We start from the raw sequence: 19,453 nt of genomic DNA on the forward strand, positions 1-19,453 counted from the left end.
CCTTAATTATAGACTCCAGCATTTTCCCCACAACAGATGTTAGGCTAACAGATCTATAATTCCCTGGTTTCCCTCTCTCTCCTTTCTTAAAAAGCGGAGTGACGTGCAATTTTTCAATCTAGAGGGACAGTTCCTGAATCTAGAGAACTTCGAAACGTTATAGTTAGGGCATCTGCAATGTGCTCACCAACTTCCTTTAAAACCCTGGGATGGAAACCATCTGGTCCTGGGGATTTGTCACTCTTTAGTGCTATTATTTTCTTCATTACTGTTGTTTTACTTATGTTAATTTTATCGAGTCCCTGTCCCCGATTCAATATTAGTTTTCTTGGGATTTCCGGCATGCTATCCTCTTTTTCGACTGTAAATACTGACGCAAAGTAATGGTTCAACATGTCCGCCATTTCCCCATTGTCAATGACAATATCCCCACTTTCAGTTTTTAAGAGGCCAACACTGCTCCTGACCACCCTCTTTTTCCTAATATAACTATAAAAGTTCTTCGTATTGGTTTTGATATCCCTTGCAAGTTTCCTTTCATACTCTCTTTTTGTAGCTCTTACTATCTGTTTTGTGATCCTTTGTTGATCTTTGTATCTTTCCCATTCACCAGGATCTGTGCCATTTTTTGCCTTTTTGTATGCCCTTTCCTTATGTCTTATACTGTCCCTTACCTCTTGGCAAGTAGAGTTCTTGCCCCTCAGGTATAAACCGATTCTGTATCACGTTAAATGTTTCTTTAAACATTTCCCACTGATCATCAGTCGTTTTACCCATTAACAGATTTGCCCAGTTTATTGTGGACAGTCTCTGTCTCATCCCATTGAAGTCGGCCTTACCCAAGGCTAGAATCTTAGCAGCTGACTCACTTTTTTCCCTTTCAAACACTACATTGAACTCGATCATGTTATGATCGCCATTGGATAGATGTTCGCCTACAGTTAAGCCGTTAACTAAATCTGGTTCATTACTCATTACTAAATCTAGTATGGCTTGCCCCCTTGTTGCCTCTAGGACATACTGCTGTAGAAAACTATCCTGGACACACTCAAGAAATTCACTACCTTTCTGACAGTTGCTGGTCTGCTTTTCCCAATCTATGTGAAGGTTAAAGTCCCCCATTAAGACCACTATGCCTTTGTTACACGTTTGTCTAATCTCTGCATTTATACAATCTAGCACTTCAGAGCTGCTGCCAGGGGTCCTATACACAATTCCCACTATAGTCTTAGATCCTTTCCTATTTCTCAATTCAACCCATAAGGTCTCTGTTGGCTGCTTACCTCTCGTTATAGCCTCCTTTATCATTGAAGTGATTTCATCTCTAATCATTAAGGCTACTCCTCCCCCTCTTCCATTTTCCCTATCTCTCCTGTAGACCTTATAACCTGGTATGTTTAGTTCCCAATCCTGACCATCCTGCAGCCATGTCTCAGTAATAGCTTTCATGTCATACCCTCCAATTTGAATTTAAACCTGTAGTTCATTTAATTCATTCCTTATACTCCGTGTATTTGTATATAGAACTCTTAGTTGGGCCACACACCCTAGCCTGACTTTCAGCTTTGATGCTGGGTTAATCGCCTTACACCTTCTTGTTTTCACTTTATCTGTCGTGTCTAAAGTACACTTTCTTTCTGCTGCTCTACGCTTTTCCCTTTCACTTGTTCTTGAACAATTGTTTGTATTATTTGTATTGTAAATTTCCCCTGGGTCTTCCCCTCTCTTGCTGCTCTCAACTTTACTCCCTTCTGACTCCCTGCTCAGGTTCCCAGATCTATGTAAATGAGGCCCTGGCCTCAAAATGGCTCGGGCCTCACAGCAGCGGCAGTAGGTGCGCTCTGCCCGTTGACAACCCATTTTGTGCCAAATGTTAAAATCAGCTCCAATCCCCGCGGATTGGAAGTTGGCAAATGTAACACGGCTATTCAAGAAAGGAGGGTGAGAGAAAACAGGGAACTATAGGCCAGTTAGCCTGACATCAGTAGTCGGGAAAATGCTAGGATCTATCATTAAGGACATTGTAACAGTGCACTTAGAAAATCATAACATGATTAGACAGAGTCAGCACGGATTTATGAAAGGGAAATCGTGTTTGACAAATCTATTAGAGTTTTTTGAGGGTGTAACTAGCAGGGAAGATAAGGGAGAACCAATGGATTTATTATATTTGGATTTTCAAAAGACATTCGATAAGGGGCCATGCAAGAAGTTGTTACACAAGATTAGGGCTTCTGGGATTGAGGGTAATATATTAGCATGGATTGAGGATTGATTAATGGATAGAAAACAGAGAGTAGGAATAAACGGGTCATTTTTGGGTTGGCAGGTTGTAATTAGTGGGACACCGCAAGGATCAGTGCTTGGGCCTCAGCTGTTTACAATATATATCAATGACTTAGATGAGGGGACTGAGTGTAATGAATCCAAGTTTGCTGGTGAAACAAAGCTAGGTGGGAAAGTAAGCTGTAAGAAGGATGTGAAGAGGATATGGACAGGTTAAGTGAGTCATAGAGTCATAGAAGTTTACAACATGGAAACAGGCCCTTCGGCCCAACATGTCCATGTTGCCCAGTTTATACCACTAAGCTAGTCCCAATTGCCTGCACTTGGCCCATATCCCTCTATACCCATCTTACCCATGTAACTATCCAAATGCGTTTTAAAAGACAAAATTGTACCCGCCTCTACTACTGCCTCTGGCAGCTCGTTCCAGACACTCACCACCCTTTGAGTGAAAAAATTGCCCCTCTGGACCTTTTTGTATCTCTCCCCTCTCACCTTAAATCTATGTCCCCTTGTTATAGACTCCCCTACCTTTGGGAAAAGATTTTGACTATCGACCTTATCTATGCCCCTCATTATTTTATAGACTTCTATAAGATCTCCCCTTAACCTCCTACTCTCCAGGGAAAAAAGTCCCAGTCTATCCAACCTCTCCCTATAAGTCAAACCATCAAGTCCCGGTAGCATCCTAGTGGGCAAGAAGGTGGCAGATGGAGTATGACGTGGGGATATGTGAAATTATTCACTTTGGTAGGAAGAATAGAAAAGCATAATATTTTTTAAAAGGTGAGAGACTAAGAAATGTTGATACTCAGAGGGATTTGGGTCTCCTTGTACACGAATCACAGAAAGTTAACATGCAGGTACAGCAAGCAATTAGGAAGGCAAATGTTAATCTTTATTGCAAGGGGTTTGGAGTATAAGAGTAAGGACATCTTACTGTAATTATATAGGGCACTGGTGAGACCACACCTGGAGTACTGTGTACAGTTTTGGTTTCCTTACCTAAGGAAGGATATACTTGCCTTGGAGGGGGTGCAACGAAGGTTCACTAGATTGATTCCTGGGATGAGAGGGATTGAGTAGAATGGGCTTATTTTCTCTGGAGTTTAGAAGAATGAGAGGTCATCTCATTGAAATGTATAAAATTTTTAGTGGGCTTGATAGTGTAGATGCTGAGAGGCTGTTTCACCTGGCTGGTGAGTCTAGAAGTAGGGGTCATAGTCTCAAGATAAGAAGTCGGTTATTTTGGACCGAGATGAGGAATAATTTCTTCACTCAGGGAGTTGTGAATCTTTGGAATTCTCTACCCCAGAGTGCTATGGATGCTCAGTCATTGAGTATATTCAAGATTGAGATCGATAGATTTTTGGACATGAGGGCAGGAAAGTGGAGTTGAGGTCGAAGATCAGCCATGATCTTATTGAATGGCAGAGCAGGCTCGAGGGGCCTTATGGTCTACTCCTGCTTCTATTTCTTATGTTCTTATGATCACATTAAACATGTTTTCGGCCTCTGTCCTTGGATTCTGAAAAGATGTCAACAGTCAAGGCTGTCGTGGGTCACTCTGGTCTCCTATCAGCCACATTGTTGTGGCTGAACAGTGCAGGTATTCTGGATTGCCTGAGAATAAATGAATCCCTGGGTACCATTGAAGCCAATGGAAAGAAAAATTGAGTGAGGTGTATAATGGGCTACTATCAGTATTCACTACTATCAGTATTGAAAGTTAAAATCTACCCCATTTCCTTGAAAGGTTTGCTAATTTGCTCTTTTAGTAGCTCTTTTTCATATGTTTTAAGTGGGCTTGTTTTTACCATAGTATTGGGTTGGATTACCAGTGATAAATTACAGTATGTTAATTTTTGAAAGCTAATTTCCTGGGTCACCTCATGCACTGTCCTTTGGATGAGAAACCACATATTTTGCAAGACCACTTTTTCTCACAACAGGCGAGCTTAAATGACTAGTTCCACTTATATATAGTTACATAATGTCATCTGATCTGCACCAGTTGGAAGGTTGCACAACCAGATTTCCTACTACGAGGCAAAAAAATGAAGGATATCAGCTGAGACCAAAATAGCATGGACACTGTGTACCAGCAGGCTGTTTGAGTATACAGTAATTACAGCTGTGTTTTGAGTCCAATCCTGTACTCACCTAATATCCACAATGCACACTTCAAGTAGGGGGTCGCTGGATTGCAATCAGGAGCAGGAACCCTAATTTTCTTTCCCATTTCTAGCCCAGAGAAACGGAAGCTTACTGTAGTAATTCTAGGTGAAATTAGCTAACTCAGCATAAATGGAGATTGAACCTGAGAGTTTAATGGTCTATGTGGCTCAGCATCATATATAGGAACATAGGAACAGGAGTTGACCATTCAGCCCCTTGTGCCTGCTCCGCCATTTGATAAGATCATGGCTGATCTGTGATCTAACTCCATATACCTGCCTTTGGCCCATATCCCTTAATACCTTTGGTTGCCAAAAAGCTATCTATCTCAGATTTAAATATAGCAATTGAGCTAGTATCAATTGCCGTTTGCGGAAGAGAGTTCCAAACTTCTACAACCCTTTGTGTGTAGAAATGTTTTCTAATCTCGCTCCTGAAAGGTCTGGCTCTAATTTTTAGACTGTGCCCCCTACACCTAAAATCCCCAACCAGCAGAAATAGTTTCTCTCTATCCACCCTATCTGTTCCCCTTAATATCTTATAAACTTTGATCAGATCACCCCTTAACCTTCGAAACGCCAGAGATTACAACCCCAATTTGTGAAATCTCTCCTCGTAACTTAACCCTTGAAGTCCTGGTATCATTCTAGTAAACCTACGCTGCACTCCCTCCAAGGCCAATATGTCCTTCCGAAGGTGCGGTGCCCAGAACTGCTCACAGTACTCCAGGTGCGGTCTAACCAGGGTTTTGTATCGCTGCAGCATAACTTCTGCCCCCTTGTATGATGTGGTGCATTGGGAGAAGGGGGTGGATTGAATGGACTGAAACTTATTTCTTTGCTGTATGATCAGAAATATCTTCACTGACATAAAAATAGCAATGACACAAAAGCGATGCAATATTGGCCCATAATTTGCTGTACCAGGGCAACAAATGGCGTCCGCCATTAGACTTACCCTTGCCCGTATATCTTAATGATATTTTGCTTGCCAAGTTGCTGAAAGTGCGAGCTGATAATGTTGCAGCGAGGAAAACAGGGCATCTGGGACCTGAGTGAACAGGGTAAGCAACTGTGTATCTTCTTAATTTCACAATTATCAATTGGATTGGTTAACAGTGTAAGGACTGAGAAGGAAGTGTAAATTAGAGTCGGTGAATTCAATGTCAAATCAGGTACAGAAAGAGAGATAAAGAGAGGGAAAGAAAGATTGAATTAAGAGAGAGAGAAAAAAGAGATAGAAAGGAAAAGTTAAAAAAAATTAATTTAAAATTTTTTAATTATCCAGTAACAATTAAAACCTGAAGGAATGAGACTCCATACTTGTAATAGTTAATTTTCAGTGCCCAAGGGGTTCATTGACAGTAATTGACACTTAGCACATCATTAAAAGAATCTGACAGTGAATCCAGACTAATAAAATATGCGCAGACCATAAATGACTTCAAAACAGGTCCTTGTGTCACTTCAGACCAACTCTAACATTCTGTAGTGAGTTTAGTTCCTATCTACCACAGAAGTACAGCAACTTCACGCCATTCAATATATTTCAATGGTGAGCCAGATAGCGGGATGCTGTTTTCGCGAAGCTAACGGTGGAGTGGAGCAACTCTGACAGCAATATTTGGATTTCTGCATTTAATGGCATGCCTGCCCCTCACTTGAAGTTTCTGTCGCATTTGCACATAAATAACGGTGAGCGCCATTAGCCTCGCCGTTATTTTGACAGCAAATTATGGGCCATGATGACTTTCCTCAGCTGTTTGGTTACAATGCATCTTTTTTCATTTCATAAAAAAATGCTATTGATTTATATATCACTGTTATACATTTTAAGCCTTTCTCACTCACAAGTAGAGGTAACGTATGTTGTAATATGTCATATAAACTCCTTCCAGCAGTGATATGAATAAGTAGATAGAATACTTGAAGGAAAATCATAGCACTTATAGCACTTATTAAAATTATTTTTGAAGGTAAAACATTTAATTTGCTATAAAGTAGAGGGTTCGTACAGTGTTGCAGATGTGTAGCAGCTATGTCACAAATGTGTAAATGATTTGCAGTTGACTGTTCATCAAGTGTTACAAATGAAGTCATACTGTTTTTTCTCTAATTTTCTCCTCTCCCAAAGGCACTGATTTTTGCTGGGGTTTGGTTCAGCAGGTGCTGGCAGCCTCAGCCAGTGACCGTAGAGCCGTACGGTCACTGACCGTAGGTACCGTGTTCCTCGAACATCCTTCTTTCCATGATGTGGAATTTAAAATAAATTTGTTGGACTATAACTTGGTGTTGTAAAATTGTTTACAATCCTTCTTTCCAGGTGAGTACCTACGAGTTTTGGGTCCCACAACTCCTGAGCCATCAGCATTTTTCTCCTTGGCCTCCACTGATGGCACATGCTCACCCACTCCAAGCTCCTCTGGCTCCCTCGTGCTCTGAGAATCACTTGGTGTCACATTCTCACTAACACTATTCAATTCCTGCCAGGTGAAAGTATCTGAGCTGATATGATGGAGCAAAAAAGCAAGTGGTGCAGAGGCGAGATTAATTGAGTTGGGACAGAAGAATGCTGAGCAGGATATCGGTCCAGAAACTCATGGGTGGGCTTGACCTTCACTCTGCTCCCCATTTATCATGATTCTCATTGGCTTTATCACCCTCATAGAATTTTCATTTCTCTTGCTGCTGCTCTACATTTTCATCATCTTCCTCATCCTCTGCACAACCTCCCCATTGCTGTGATAGATCTGTAGGTAAGGAGGGTTCAAGCTTTTTTTTTATTCGTTCATGGGATGTGGGCATTGCTGGCAAGGCCAGCATTTATTGCCCATCCCTAATTGCCCTTGAGAAGATGGTGGTGAGCCGCTAAGAATAGGTGAGCATTACTCACCCATTTTGTCTTTCCAGAGGTAGCGTGGTTAGGGAGTGGGTGAGTGGTGTGCGACATTGCGCCATTGACTGAGTGGAATGGACTTGATTGGCCTAATTGTCTATCCTTACCCATCACCCCTGTGCTCGCTGACCTAAATTGGCCCCCGGTCCAGGAACACCTCGATTTTAAAATTCTCATCCATGTTTTCAAATCCCTCCATGACCTCGCCCCTCCCTACCTCTGTAGCCTCCTCTAACCCTACAATCCTCTGAGATCTCTGAGCTCCTCCAATTCTGGTCTCTTGTGCATCCCTAATTTTAACCACTCCATCATTGGCGACCGTGCCTTCAGCTGCCTAGGCCCTAATCTCTGGAATTCCCTCCTTAAGCCTCCCGCCTCTCTAACTCTCTCCTCCTTTAAGATGCTCCTTAAAACCTACCTCTTTGACCTGTCCTAATATCTTCTTATGTGGCGAGGTGTCAAATGTTGTTTGATAATCACTCCTGTGTTAAATCTAAATGCAAGTTTTTGTTGTTGCTTGTATGTATCAATGAATCCCTGCACTTTTTGAGAAACCTACTAACTGGTAAAAATGCTGTTACCTCCTTTTCATGGGGAAACAAATTTTTACCGTCTTTTTGATGCACAAAGGACTAACTGACCTGGTAAATGTCTTTGATGGTGGCTTCGAAGGAGCTGGTAGCATGGAAATTTAATGCTGTGATCACCTTCACAGTCATGGGCAGAGCTGTCCCTGTGATAGAACTTGTCTGGAGATCACATTCAAGGAAATGGCATAACTGCTTCATTCGTGAATTACAGACGATGAAGGCAGGTCTCTTCATATGTATTCCTGTAGATGTGTCCACGTCTTAATATGCGGCTGCTGGGAAGAGAGCACCAAACGCCTGAGGTACCTGCCTTTCTTCTTGACATAAATTCCTCTGCCTTCCCCAAATCCAAGACTGCCATAGAAATGCTCAAAGAAATTTCTATGTTTGCTACAAGTGAAATGGCACTTTTCAGCAACATTGTTGTGGGAAAAAGATTGTGGAGAATAGTCTAGCAATGCAAAGAAGCACCATACAACAGTAGGTAGTTAGTTATGTACTGAGGACAATGCAGATACAGATATCAAAAGAGCCAAAAAAAAGCCTACAGCTTCAGATGCAGTAAGAAACAGTCAAGCACATCATTAAGAATGAAATTCCCGAAAGCCTGAGCAGCAAATCCCTGCTGCTCCTGTTTTATATGGGTGAGCAGGTGGAAAAATTAGTGACTTATGACTAATTAAATTAAATTGAGGCTCTTAATTGCTTTTTATATGGCCTCCAAAAAGTTGAAAAATTTTGGCGACTCACAAATCCAGAGCTCAGGCTGCTGGCTGGACTCAGTGAGGTGCGCTGTCTGAATGGTTAGTTGTATTTATATTGCTGAATCAACCCTATATTTTCTGCTACTCATTAATTTTAGTTTAAAAGTAAAATTTTTTGCTTTATGCTTGTGCCCACCAGTGAACTGCAGAAGATATACCTTATTGTTAATATAAATAACAAATCATAGTATCATAGCAGGTACAGGAGGAGGCCTTTCGGCCCATCATGCCTGTGCCGGCTCTTTGAAAGAGCTATCGAATTAGGCCCATTCCCCTGCTCTTTCCCCATAGCCCTGTAAATTTTTTCCCTTCAAGTATTTATATAATTCCCTTTTGAAAGTTACCGTTGAACCTGCTTCCACCACCCTATCGGGCAGTGCATTCCAGGTCATTACAACTCACTGCATTAAAAAATGTTTCCTCATATCGCCTCTGGCTCTTTTGCTGATCTCCTTAAATCTGTGTCCTCTGGTTACCGGCCCTTCTACCACTGGAAACAGTTTCTCTTTATTTACTCTATCAAAACCATTCATGATCTTGAACACCTTTATCAAATCTCCCCTTAACCTTCCCTGTTCTAAGGAGAACAACCCCAGCTTCTCCAGTCTCTCCACATAACTGAAGTCCCTCATCCCTGGTACCATTCTAGTAAATCTCTCTGCACCCTTTCTAAGGCCTTGACATCCTTTCTAAAGTATGGTGCCTAGAATTGAACACAGTACTTCAGCTGAGGCCTAACCATTGTTTTATAAAGGTTTAACATAACTTCCTTGCTTTTGTATTCTATGTCCCAGTTAATAGAGCCCTGGATCCCATATGCTTTTTAACAGCCTTCTCAATTTATCCTTCAAAGATTTGTGTATGTGCACCCCCTTTAAAATTGTACCATTTAGTTTATATTGCCTCTCCTCATTCTTCGTACCAAAATGCATCACTTCATATTTCTCTGCATTAAATTTCATCTGCCATGCGTCTGCCTATTTCACCAGTCTGTCCATGTCGTCCTGAAGTCTGTTACTATCCTCCACATTGTTTACTACATTTCCCAGTTTCGTGTCATCTGCAAACTTTGAAATTATACCCTTTATACCCTAGTCCAGGTCATTAATATATATCAAAAAGATTAGTGGTCCTAACACCGACCCCTGGGGAACACCACTGTATACTTCCCTCCAGTCTGAAAAACAACTGTTCACCACTACTCTCTGCTTTCTATCCCCTAGCCAGTTTTGTATCCACGCTGCCACTGTCCCTTCAATCCCATGGGCTTTAATTTTGCTAACAAGTCCATTATGTGATATTTTATCAAATGCCTTTTGAAAGTCCATATACACAACATCAATTGCACTACCCTCATCAACCCTCTCCGTTACTTCATCAAAGGACTCAATCATGTTAGTCAAGCATGATTTTCCTTTAACAAATCCTTGGTGACTTTCATTTATTTGCCCATACTTTTCCAAGTGCCAGTTAATTTTGTCCCGGATTATTGTCTCTAAAAGTTTCTCCACCACCGATGTTAGGCTGACTGGCCTGTAATTGCCAGGTTTATCACTCTCCCCTTTTTTGAACAGGGTGTAACATTTGCAATCCTCTAGCCCAAATGAGAGGGAAATTATCATAATGTTAATGTATTGGTGTACAAGGGTTAACTTGAAGGAAAAAGGAAGTATTTCTCAACTGCCAAACCTTAAAGGCAATCCCAACTGACTTAATAGAGTTAGTTGCAACATGGAGAAGCAAGTATGTTCAATGTTGGTTTTGATTTTGTTCCTGGATCTCAGTAAGTGTTAACTTTATCTTTCTCCTCGGCTAAAAAATGTCCATTAAGTTTGATCACGAAATATTTATGTATGTGAACTATTGTTTTTGTCCCAGTATTTTCAATGATATAATCAAAGTTAAATCAGTCTACAAATTAAATTATTTTTAATTGTCTGAAATGGATATACATTATAGAACTGAAAATAACAGTAATATGTCTGAAAATATCACTCCCAGCTCATGCGATGGCTCTTGAGGTAAAGCCAAGAGTGTAGTACTGAGCCATAGAGACCACAAGGTCCCAGGTTTCATCAGTCTATACTGATTTAGCTGTCAGCAGTAGGGACACAATGATTAGCCTCAGTGCTCCTTGGCTAGGGAGGGGAAAATCAGTCAGAGTTCCCACTCCTGATTGCTTTCCAGTGACTTATGCTGGAAGGTTCACATAAGTCCATATCAGGTGTGAACAGAATTGGGTTTGGCTGTGATGATCCTAATGTTGAATAACCTGTTGACGCTCTCTGCCTGAGCTCATACTTGAATGATCACTTGGGCAATGCAGTGGTAGGTGGAAGGTGCTTGTGATGGTATTCCGCAACAGAAGTCAGCACCTTCAGGATGGTGCATTGTGTGTTTACTTCACTGTGATTATTAAAATCATTGTATGACAAAGAAACTTTCCTGCTCCTGTAATTTCTATGAATTCTCACCTCACCTCATCTTACCTCACCTCACTTCAACTTTTCTCACCTCATCTCACCTTACTTTGCATTGTCACCTCACCTTGCCTCTCCTCACCTCACTTCACCTTACTTTGCTTTGTCTCACATCACTTCACCTGACCTCACCTTACTTTGCTTTGTCACCACAACTCACCGTACTTCGCTTTAACTCACCTCACTTCACCTAACTTCACCTCACCATTCATTGATACCATATTCTGTTTGGTAGCTCTGGGAGATCATCCCTATTCTTGACAGTAATACCAATGGAGGATCTCCGGGTTATTTGTGGAATAGCCTCTTAATTTGAAGACAGTTTGTCTTATTGAACAAGATCTTGATTCTAGAATTCAGTGCATCTTAACGAGGTGCTAATCAGTGAGTAAGTACAAAAGCAAAATGCTGCGGATGCTGGAAATCTCAAATAAAAACAGAAAATGCTGGAGAAGCTCAGCAAGTCAGGCAGCAGTTGTGGAGAAAGAAACAGAGTTAATGTTTCAGGTCGAAGACCTTTCGTCAGAACTGGTACGTACAGCTGTTTCTGCCCGAAATAAACAGAGCACCTAAAATGCTATGAGCGGCAACTTTGAAATTGACGTTACTACAAATTGATAATGATTATCCCTTTATCGCTGATATAAGCGACTACTCGTTTTAAACATGGACATTTTATGTGGTAGGGCTTGTTCTTTACCTGGAGCTAGAACTGTGCACATTAAGGAGAAGTTATTTTTTTTATTCATTCATGGGATGTGGGCGTTGCTAGCAAGGCCAGCATTTATTGCCCATCCCTAATTGCCCTTGAGAAGGTGGTGATGAGCCACCTTCTTGAACCGCTGCAGTCCGTGTGGTGAAGGTTCTCCCACAGTGCTGTTAGGTAGGGAGTTCCAGGATTTTGACCCAGCGACGATGAAGGAACAGCGACATATTTCCAAGTCGGGATGGTGTGTGTCTTGGAGGGGAACGTGCAGGTGGTGTTGTTCCCATGTGCCTACTGCTCTTGTCCTTCTAGGTAGTAGAGGTTGCAGATTTGGGAGGTGCTGTCGAAGAAGCCTTGGCGAGTTGCTACAATGCATCCCGTAGATGGTACACACTGCAACCATGGTGTGCCGGTGGTGAAGGGAGTGAATGTTTAGGGTGGTGGATGGGGTGCTAATCAAGCGGGCTGCTTTGTCCTGGATGGTGTCGAGCTTCTTGAGTGTTTTTGGAGCTGCACACATCCAGACAAGTGGAGAGTATTCCATCACACTCCTGACTTGTGCTTTGTAGATGGTGGAAAGGCTTTGGGGAGTCAGGAGGTGAGTCACTCTCCACAGAATACCCAGCCTCTGACCTGCTCTTGTAACCACAGTATTTATATGGCTGGTCCAGTTAAGTTTCTGGTCAATGGTAACCCCCAGGATGTTGATGGTGGGGGATTCGGCGATGATAATGCTGTTGAATGTCAAGGGGAGGTGGTTAGACTCTCTCTTGTTGGAGATGGTCATTGCCTGGCACTTGTCTGGCGCAAATCTTCCAAAATTCTATAGATTATGGAACAGTTCCTGCGGATTGGAGGGTGGCAAATGTAACCTCACTATTTAAAAAAGGAGGGAGAGAGAAAACAGGGAACCACAGACCAGTTAGCCTAACATCAGTAGTAGGGAAAATGCTAGAGTCTATTATAAAGGATGTGATAACAGGACATTTAGAAAATATCAATGGGATTAGACAAAGTCAACATGGATTTATGAAAGGGAAATCATGTTTGACAAACCTACTGGAGTTTTTTGAGGATTTAACTGGTAGAATAGATAAGGAAGAACCAGTGGATGTGGTTTATTTGGATTTTCAGAAGGCCTTTGATAAAGTCCCACATAAGTGTGCAAAATTAAAGCACATGGGATTGGGGGTAATATACTGGCATGGATTGAAAATTGGTTAACAGACAGGAAACAGAGAGTAGGAATAAATGGGTCTTTCTCGGGGTGGCAGGCTAGTGGGGTACCGCAGGGATCAGTGCTTGGGCCCCAGCTATTCACAATATATATCAATGATTTGGATGAGGTAACCAAATGTAATATTTCCAAGCTTACTGACGACACAAAACTAGGTGAAATCGTGAGTTGTGAGGAGGATGCAAAGAGGCTTCACGGCGATTTAGACAAGTTGAGCGGGCAAATACATGGCAGATGCATTATAATGTGGATAAATGTGAAGTTATCCACTTCGGAAGGAAAAACAGAAAGGCAAAGTATTATTTAAATGGTGATAGATTGTGGAATATTGATGTACAAAGGGACCTGGGTGTCCTTGTACACCAGTCACTGAAAACAAATATGCAGGTGCAGCAAGCAGTTAGGAAGGCAAATGGTATGTTGGCCTTCATTGCAAGAGGATTTGATTATAGGAGCAAGGATGTCTTACTGCAGTTATACAGGGCCTTGGTGAGACCACACCTGGAGTATTGTGTGCAGTTTTGGTCTCCTTACCTAAGAAAGGATATACTTGCCATAGAGGGAGTGCGGTGAAGATTCACCATATTGATTCCTGGGATGGCAGGACTGTCATATGAGGAGAGATTGGGTCGACTCGGCCTGTATTCACTCGAGTTTAGACAAATGAGAGTGGACCTCATTGAAACATATAAAATTCTGACAGGGCTAGACAGACTGGATGCAGGGAGGATGTTTCCCCTGGCTGGGGGGTCCAGAATGAGGGGTCACAGTCTCAGGATACGGGGTAGGACATTTAGGACTGAGATGAGGAGAAATTTCTTCACTCAGAGGGTGGGGAACCTGTGGAATTCTCTACCACAGAAGGCTGTGGAGGCCAAGTCACTGAATATATTTAAGATGGAACTAGATAGATTTCTAAACACAAAAGGCATCAAGGGGTATGGAGAGAGAGCGGGAATATGGTATTGAGATAGAGGATCAGCTATGATCATATTGAATGGCAGAGCAGGCTCGAAGGGCCGAATGGCCTACTCCTGCTCCTATTTTCTATGTTTCCATGAATGTTACTTGCCACTTATCAGCCCAAGCCTGGATGTTGTCCAGGTCTTGCTGCATGCGAGCACGGACTGCTTCATTATCTGAGGGGTTATGAATGGAACTGAACACTGTGCAATCATCAGCAAACATCCCTATTTCTGACCTTATGATGGAGGGAAGGTCATTGATGAAGCAGCTGAAGATGGTTGGTCCTAGGACACTGCCCTGAGGAACTCCTGCAGCAATGTTCTTGGGCTGAGATGATTGGCCTCCAACAACCACTACCATCTTCGTTTGTGCTAGGTATGGCTCCAGCCACTGGGGAGTTTTCCCCCTGATTCCCATTGACTTCAGTTTTACTAGGGCTCCTTGGTGCCGCACTCGGTCAAATGCTGCCTTGATGTCAAGGGCAGTCACTCTAAGCTCATCTCTGGAATTCAGCTCTTTTGTCCATGTTTGGACCAAGGCTGTAATGAGGTCTGGAGTCGAGTGGTCCTGGCAGAACCTAAACTCAGCATCAGTGAGCAGGATATTGGTGAGTAAGTGCAGCTTGATAGCACTGTCGATGACACCTTCCATCACTTTGCTGATGATTGAGAGTAGACTGATGGGGTGGTAATTGGCCGAAGGACTGACGAAGAGACCAGGAAAAGATTAGCTGGTGTGAGTCCGCGTAGGGGTCAACTACATTGAGACCAATTGTAGAAGCACTCAAAGGCATAAGTGTGAGGATCATCTCCAAATTTAATGATGAATAATGTACAATAATATTCTCTAGTATAGTTCTGGAGTTTGGTAACGGAGATGAGTTCACCAAATGTATAGAAAATACAAATTAATGTCTGCCAAACTTGTGAAATAATAGTGATCCCATTTTCATAAGTAATTGCGTCTGGTTTCAGGACAAAAAAGGACTGCTTTAGGAGGCATAGTTTGCACCATAATACTTAGGAGGAACTTAGCTGTTGAAAATCCTCATCTCACCTCACAGAAAAACCTACAGTTCCCATTCTCCATCACAGCATCCAGCTGTCTCTTAAATGATACCAAGTTTTTTTCCTCCGCTACTCTACATGGAAGTCCATTTGCAGCAGAGTGAGGGTAGGGAGGAAACTGGATCCCACATAAGACTGATATGAAAGTAGATGTTCACCAAGTGGTGGGTATGAGCACACGAACTCAGGGAGAAATACTGGATCTAGATATCAGTACCATGCAGCCATGGAAACTAAGAAGAAGTAAATCTATATTAAGCCTGCATAGACATGAAGGCTAGAAGGATTTGTAATAAGATGCCTGAACTTTAGGTTGTTGTGGTAGTAGGAACTACACTGTAATAGGAATATCAGAAACAGGGCTAATCCCAGAAAATGCTAATGAATAAAACATGCAAGGTTTTAGTGTTCAGGAAAAACAAATAGGAAAGGACGTGTGTAGTCTTATATGTTAGAGGCGCATGGGAGGCTAGGAATTCCTACATTACGACAGTGACTACACTTCAAAAAATACTTCATTGGCTGTAATGCGTTTTGGGACATTCTGAGGTTGTGAAAGGTGCTATATAAATGCAAGTTCTTTCTTTCATTTTCTTTCTTTAGGATGTAGATTCCATGGTAAGAAAGAGAAAGAACTTGGATGAAAAACTATCTAACAAACTACTCTGGCTAGATGTTTTTATGATGTTTTTAGTTCAAGAGAAGCAAAAATAACATAAGGGGTTTGAATTGACTGTCAGGCAAGAACAAGAAGGAAGACTATTTATGGAGAGATAAGCAGGGTATGTGAAAATCAGAAGGTTGTATTAATGAGGGATTTCAGCCAACCTAATATAAATTGATAATGACTGAAAGGTTTAGAGTCTGAGTTAGTATATGTAATGCACGACTGTTTCATGACCCAGTGCATTTGGGAAGCCACAGGTATTTTTTCCTTGACATGTTCACTAAAGGAGATACTGGTAACATACCTTCCATTATCAAAGATAATTTAAATAGATTTACTGACTTTGACATCAGTGAGACGGAGGTTCTAGCCATGCTCAGAAGGTTCAAAACAAACAATTTTCCAGGAATATATGGTATTTATCCCAGAATACTAAAAGAGACAGGGATGTGATTTGTGAAATACTGACTAAAAGAGTAATTAACTCTTTGAAGTGTAGTGGAGACAACCTTAGAATAATAGGAACATAGGAACAGGAGTAGGCCATTCAGCCCCTTGTGCCTGCTCCGCCATTTGATAAGATCATGGCTGATCTGCCTTTTGCCCATATCCCTTAATACCTTTGGTTCCAAAAAGCTATCTCAGATTTAAATTTAGCAATTGATCTAGTATCAATTGTCGTTTGGGAAGAGAGTTCCAAACTTCTACCACCCTTTGTGTGTAGAAATGTTTTCTAATCTCGTTCCCGAAAGGTCTGGCTCTAATTTTTAGACTGTGCCCCCTACACCTAAAATCCCCAACCAGCGGAAATAGTTTCTCTCTATCCACCCTATCTGTTCCCCTTAATATCTTATAAACTTTGATCAGATCACCCCTTAACCTTCTAAACTCTAGAGAATACAACCCCAATTTGTGTAATCTCTCCTCATAACTTAACCCTTGAAGTCCGGGTATCATTCTAGTAAACCTACTTCCTCCTTCCGAAGGTGCGGTGCCCAGAACTGTTCACAGTACTCCAGGTGCAGTCTAACCAGGGTTTTGTATAGCTGCAGCATAACTTCTGCCCCCTTGTACTCTAGTCCTCTAGATATAAAGACCAGCATCCCATTAGCCTTCTTGATTATTTTCTGCACCTGTTCATGACACTTCAATGATCTATGTACCTGAACCCCTAGGTCCCTTTGGACATCCACTGTTTTTAACTTTTTACCATTTAGAAAGTACCCTGTTCTATCCTTTTTTGATCCAAAGTGGATGACCTCACATTTTTCTACATTGAATTCCATTTGCCACAGTTTTGCCCATTCACCTAATCTATCAATATCGCTTTGTAATTTTATGTTTTCATCTACACTGCTTACAATGCCACCAATCTTTGTGTCATCGGCAAACTTAGATATCAGACTTTCTATGCCTTCATCTAAGTCGTTAATGAATATTGTGAATAATTGAGGCCCCAAGACGGATCCCTGCGGGACTCCACTAGTCACATCCTGCCAATGTGAGTACCTACCCATTATCCCTCCTCTCTGTCGCCTTTCGCTCAGCCAACTTCCTAACCAAGTCCGTACTTTTCCCTCGATTCCATGGGCTTCTATCTTAGCTAACAGTCTCTTATGTGGGACCTTATCAAATGCCTTCTGAATGTCCATATAAATAACATCCATTGACATTCCCCTGTCCACTACTTTAGTCACCTCTTCAAAAAATTCAGTCAGGTTTGTCAGGCACGACCTACCTTTCACAAATCCATGCTTGGCTCTCTCTGATTAACTGAAAATTCTCAAGGTGTTCAGTCACCCTATCCTTAATTATAGACTCCAGCATTTTCCCCACAACAGATGTTAGGCTAACTGGTCTATAATTCCCTGGTTTCCCTCTCTCTCCTTTCTTAAAAAGCGGAGTGACATGTGCAATTTTCCAATCTAGAGGGACAGTTCCTGAATCTAGAGAACTTTGAAAGATTATAATTAGGGCATCCAAAATGTGCTCACCTACTTCCTTTAAAACCCTGGAATGGAAACCATTTGGTCCTGGGGATTTGTCACTCTTTAGTGCTATTATTTTCTTCATTACTGTTGCTTTACTTATGTTAATTTTATCGAGTCCCTGTCCCCGATTCAATATTAGTTTTCTTGGGATTTCCGGCATGCTATCCTCTTTTTCGACTGTAAATACTGACGCAAAGTAATTGTTCAACATGTCCGCCATTTCCCCATTGTCAATGACAATATCCCCACTTTCAGTTTTTAAGGGGCCAACACTGCTCCTGACCACCCTCTTTTTCCTAATATAACTATAAAAGTTCTTCGTATTGGTTTTGATATCCCTTGCGAGTTTCTTTTCATACTCTCTTTTTGTAGCTCTTACTATCTGTTTTATGATCCTTTGTTGTATTTGTATCTTTCCCATTCACCAGGATCTGTGTCATTTTTTGCCTTTTTGTATGCCCTTTATGTCTTATACTGTCCCTTACATCTTTAGTTGTCCATGGCTGTTTTTTATGGCAAGGAGAGTTCTTGCCCCTCAGGGATATAAACCGATTCTGTATCACGTTAAATGTTTCTTTAAACATTGCCCACTGATCATCAGTCGTTTTACCCATTAACAGATTTGCCCAGTTTACTGTGGACGGTCTCTGTCTCATTCCATTGAAGTCGGCTTTACCCAAGTCTAGAATCTTAGCAGCTGATTCACTTTTTTCCCTTTCAAACACTACCTTGAACTCGATCATGTTATGATCACTATTGGATAGATGTTCACGCACAGTTAAGCCGTTAACTAAATCTGGTTCATTACTCATTACTAAATCTAGTATGGTTTGCCCCCTTGTTGCCTCTAGGACATACTGCTGTAGAAAACTATCCCGGACACACTCAAGAAATTCACTACCTTTCTGACAGTTGCTAGTCTGCTTTTCCCAATCTATGTGAAGGTTAAAGTCCCCCATTAAGACCACTCTGCCTTTGTTACACGTTTGTCTAATCTCTGCATTTATACAATCTAGCACTTCAGAGCTGCTGCCAGGGCTCCTTTATACAACTCCCACCATAGTCTTAGATCCTTTCCTATTTCTCAATTCAACCCATAAGGTCTCTGTTGGCTGTTTACCTCTCGTTATATCCCCCTTTATCATTGAAGTGATTTCATCTCTAATCATTAAGACTACTCCTCCCCCTCTTCCATTTTCCCTATCTCTCCTGTAGACCTTATAACCTGGTATATTTAGTTCCCAATCCTGACCATCCTGCAGCCATGTCTCCGTAATAGCTATCATGTCATACCCTCCAATTTGAATTTGAACCTGTAGTTCATTTAATTTATTCCTTATACTCTGTGCATTTGTATATAGAACTCTTATTTGGGCCACACACCCTAGCCTGACCTTCAGCTTTGATGCTGGGTTAATCGCCTTATGCCTTCTAGTTTTTACTTTATCTGTAGTGCCTGAAGTACACTTTCTTTCCGCTGCTCTACGCTTTTCCCTTTCACTTGTTCTTGAACAACTGTTTGTACTATTTGTATTGTAAATTTCCCCTGGGTCTTCCCCTCTCTTGCTGCTCTCTACTTTACTCCCTACTGACTCCCCGCTCAGGTTCCCATCCCCCTGCCACTCT

The 19,453-nt window shown here is 41.7% G+C and overlaps 1 protein-coding gene across 2 annotated transcripts in view; it reads left to right on the forward strand.

The window, feature by feature from the left end:
- LOC137333025 (CMRF35-like molecule 3) overlaps positions 1–19,453 on the forward strand; it is an 86,535-nt gene that overhangs the window by 25,199 nt on the left and 41,883 nt on the right. The window contains exon 1 of one of the 2 annotated variants that reach the window (XM_067997106.1): positions 10,437–10,496. The exons of the other annotated variant lie outside the window; for it this stretch is intronic. Coding sequence (XP_067853207.1) covers positions 10,445–10,496 — 52 coding nt within the window. The 5' untranslated portion in view covers positions 10,437–10,444. Of the gene's footprint in view, positions 1–10,436; positions 10,497–19,453 lie in introns of those variants that run through there. 2 annotated transcript variants of the gene reach the window in all.

This window comes from Heptranchias perlo, chromosome 15 (assembly GCF_035084215.1).
Source record: "Heptranchias perlo isolate sHepPer1 chromosome 15, sHepPer1.hap1, whole genome shotgun sequence".
Taxonomy (NCBI): Eukaryota; Metazoa; Chordata; class Chondrichthyes; order Hexanchiformes; family Hexanchidae; genus Heptranchias; species Heptranchias perlo.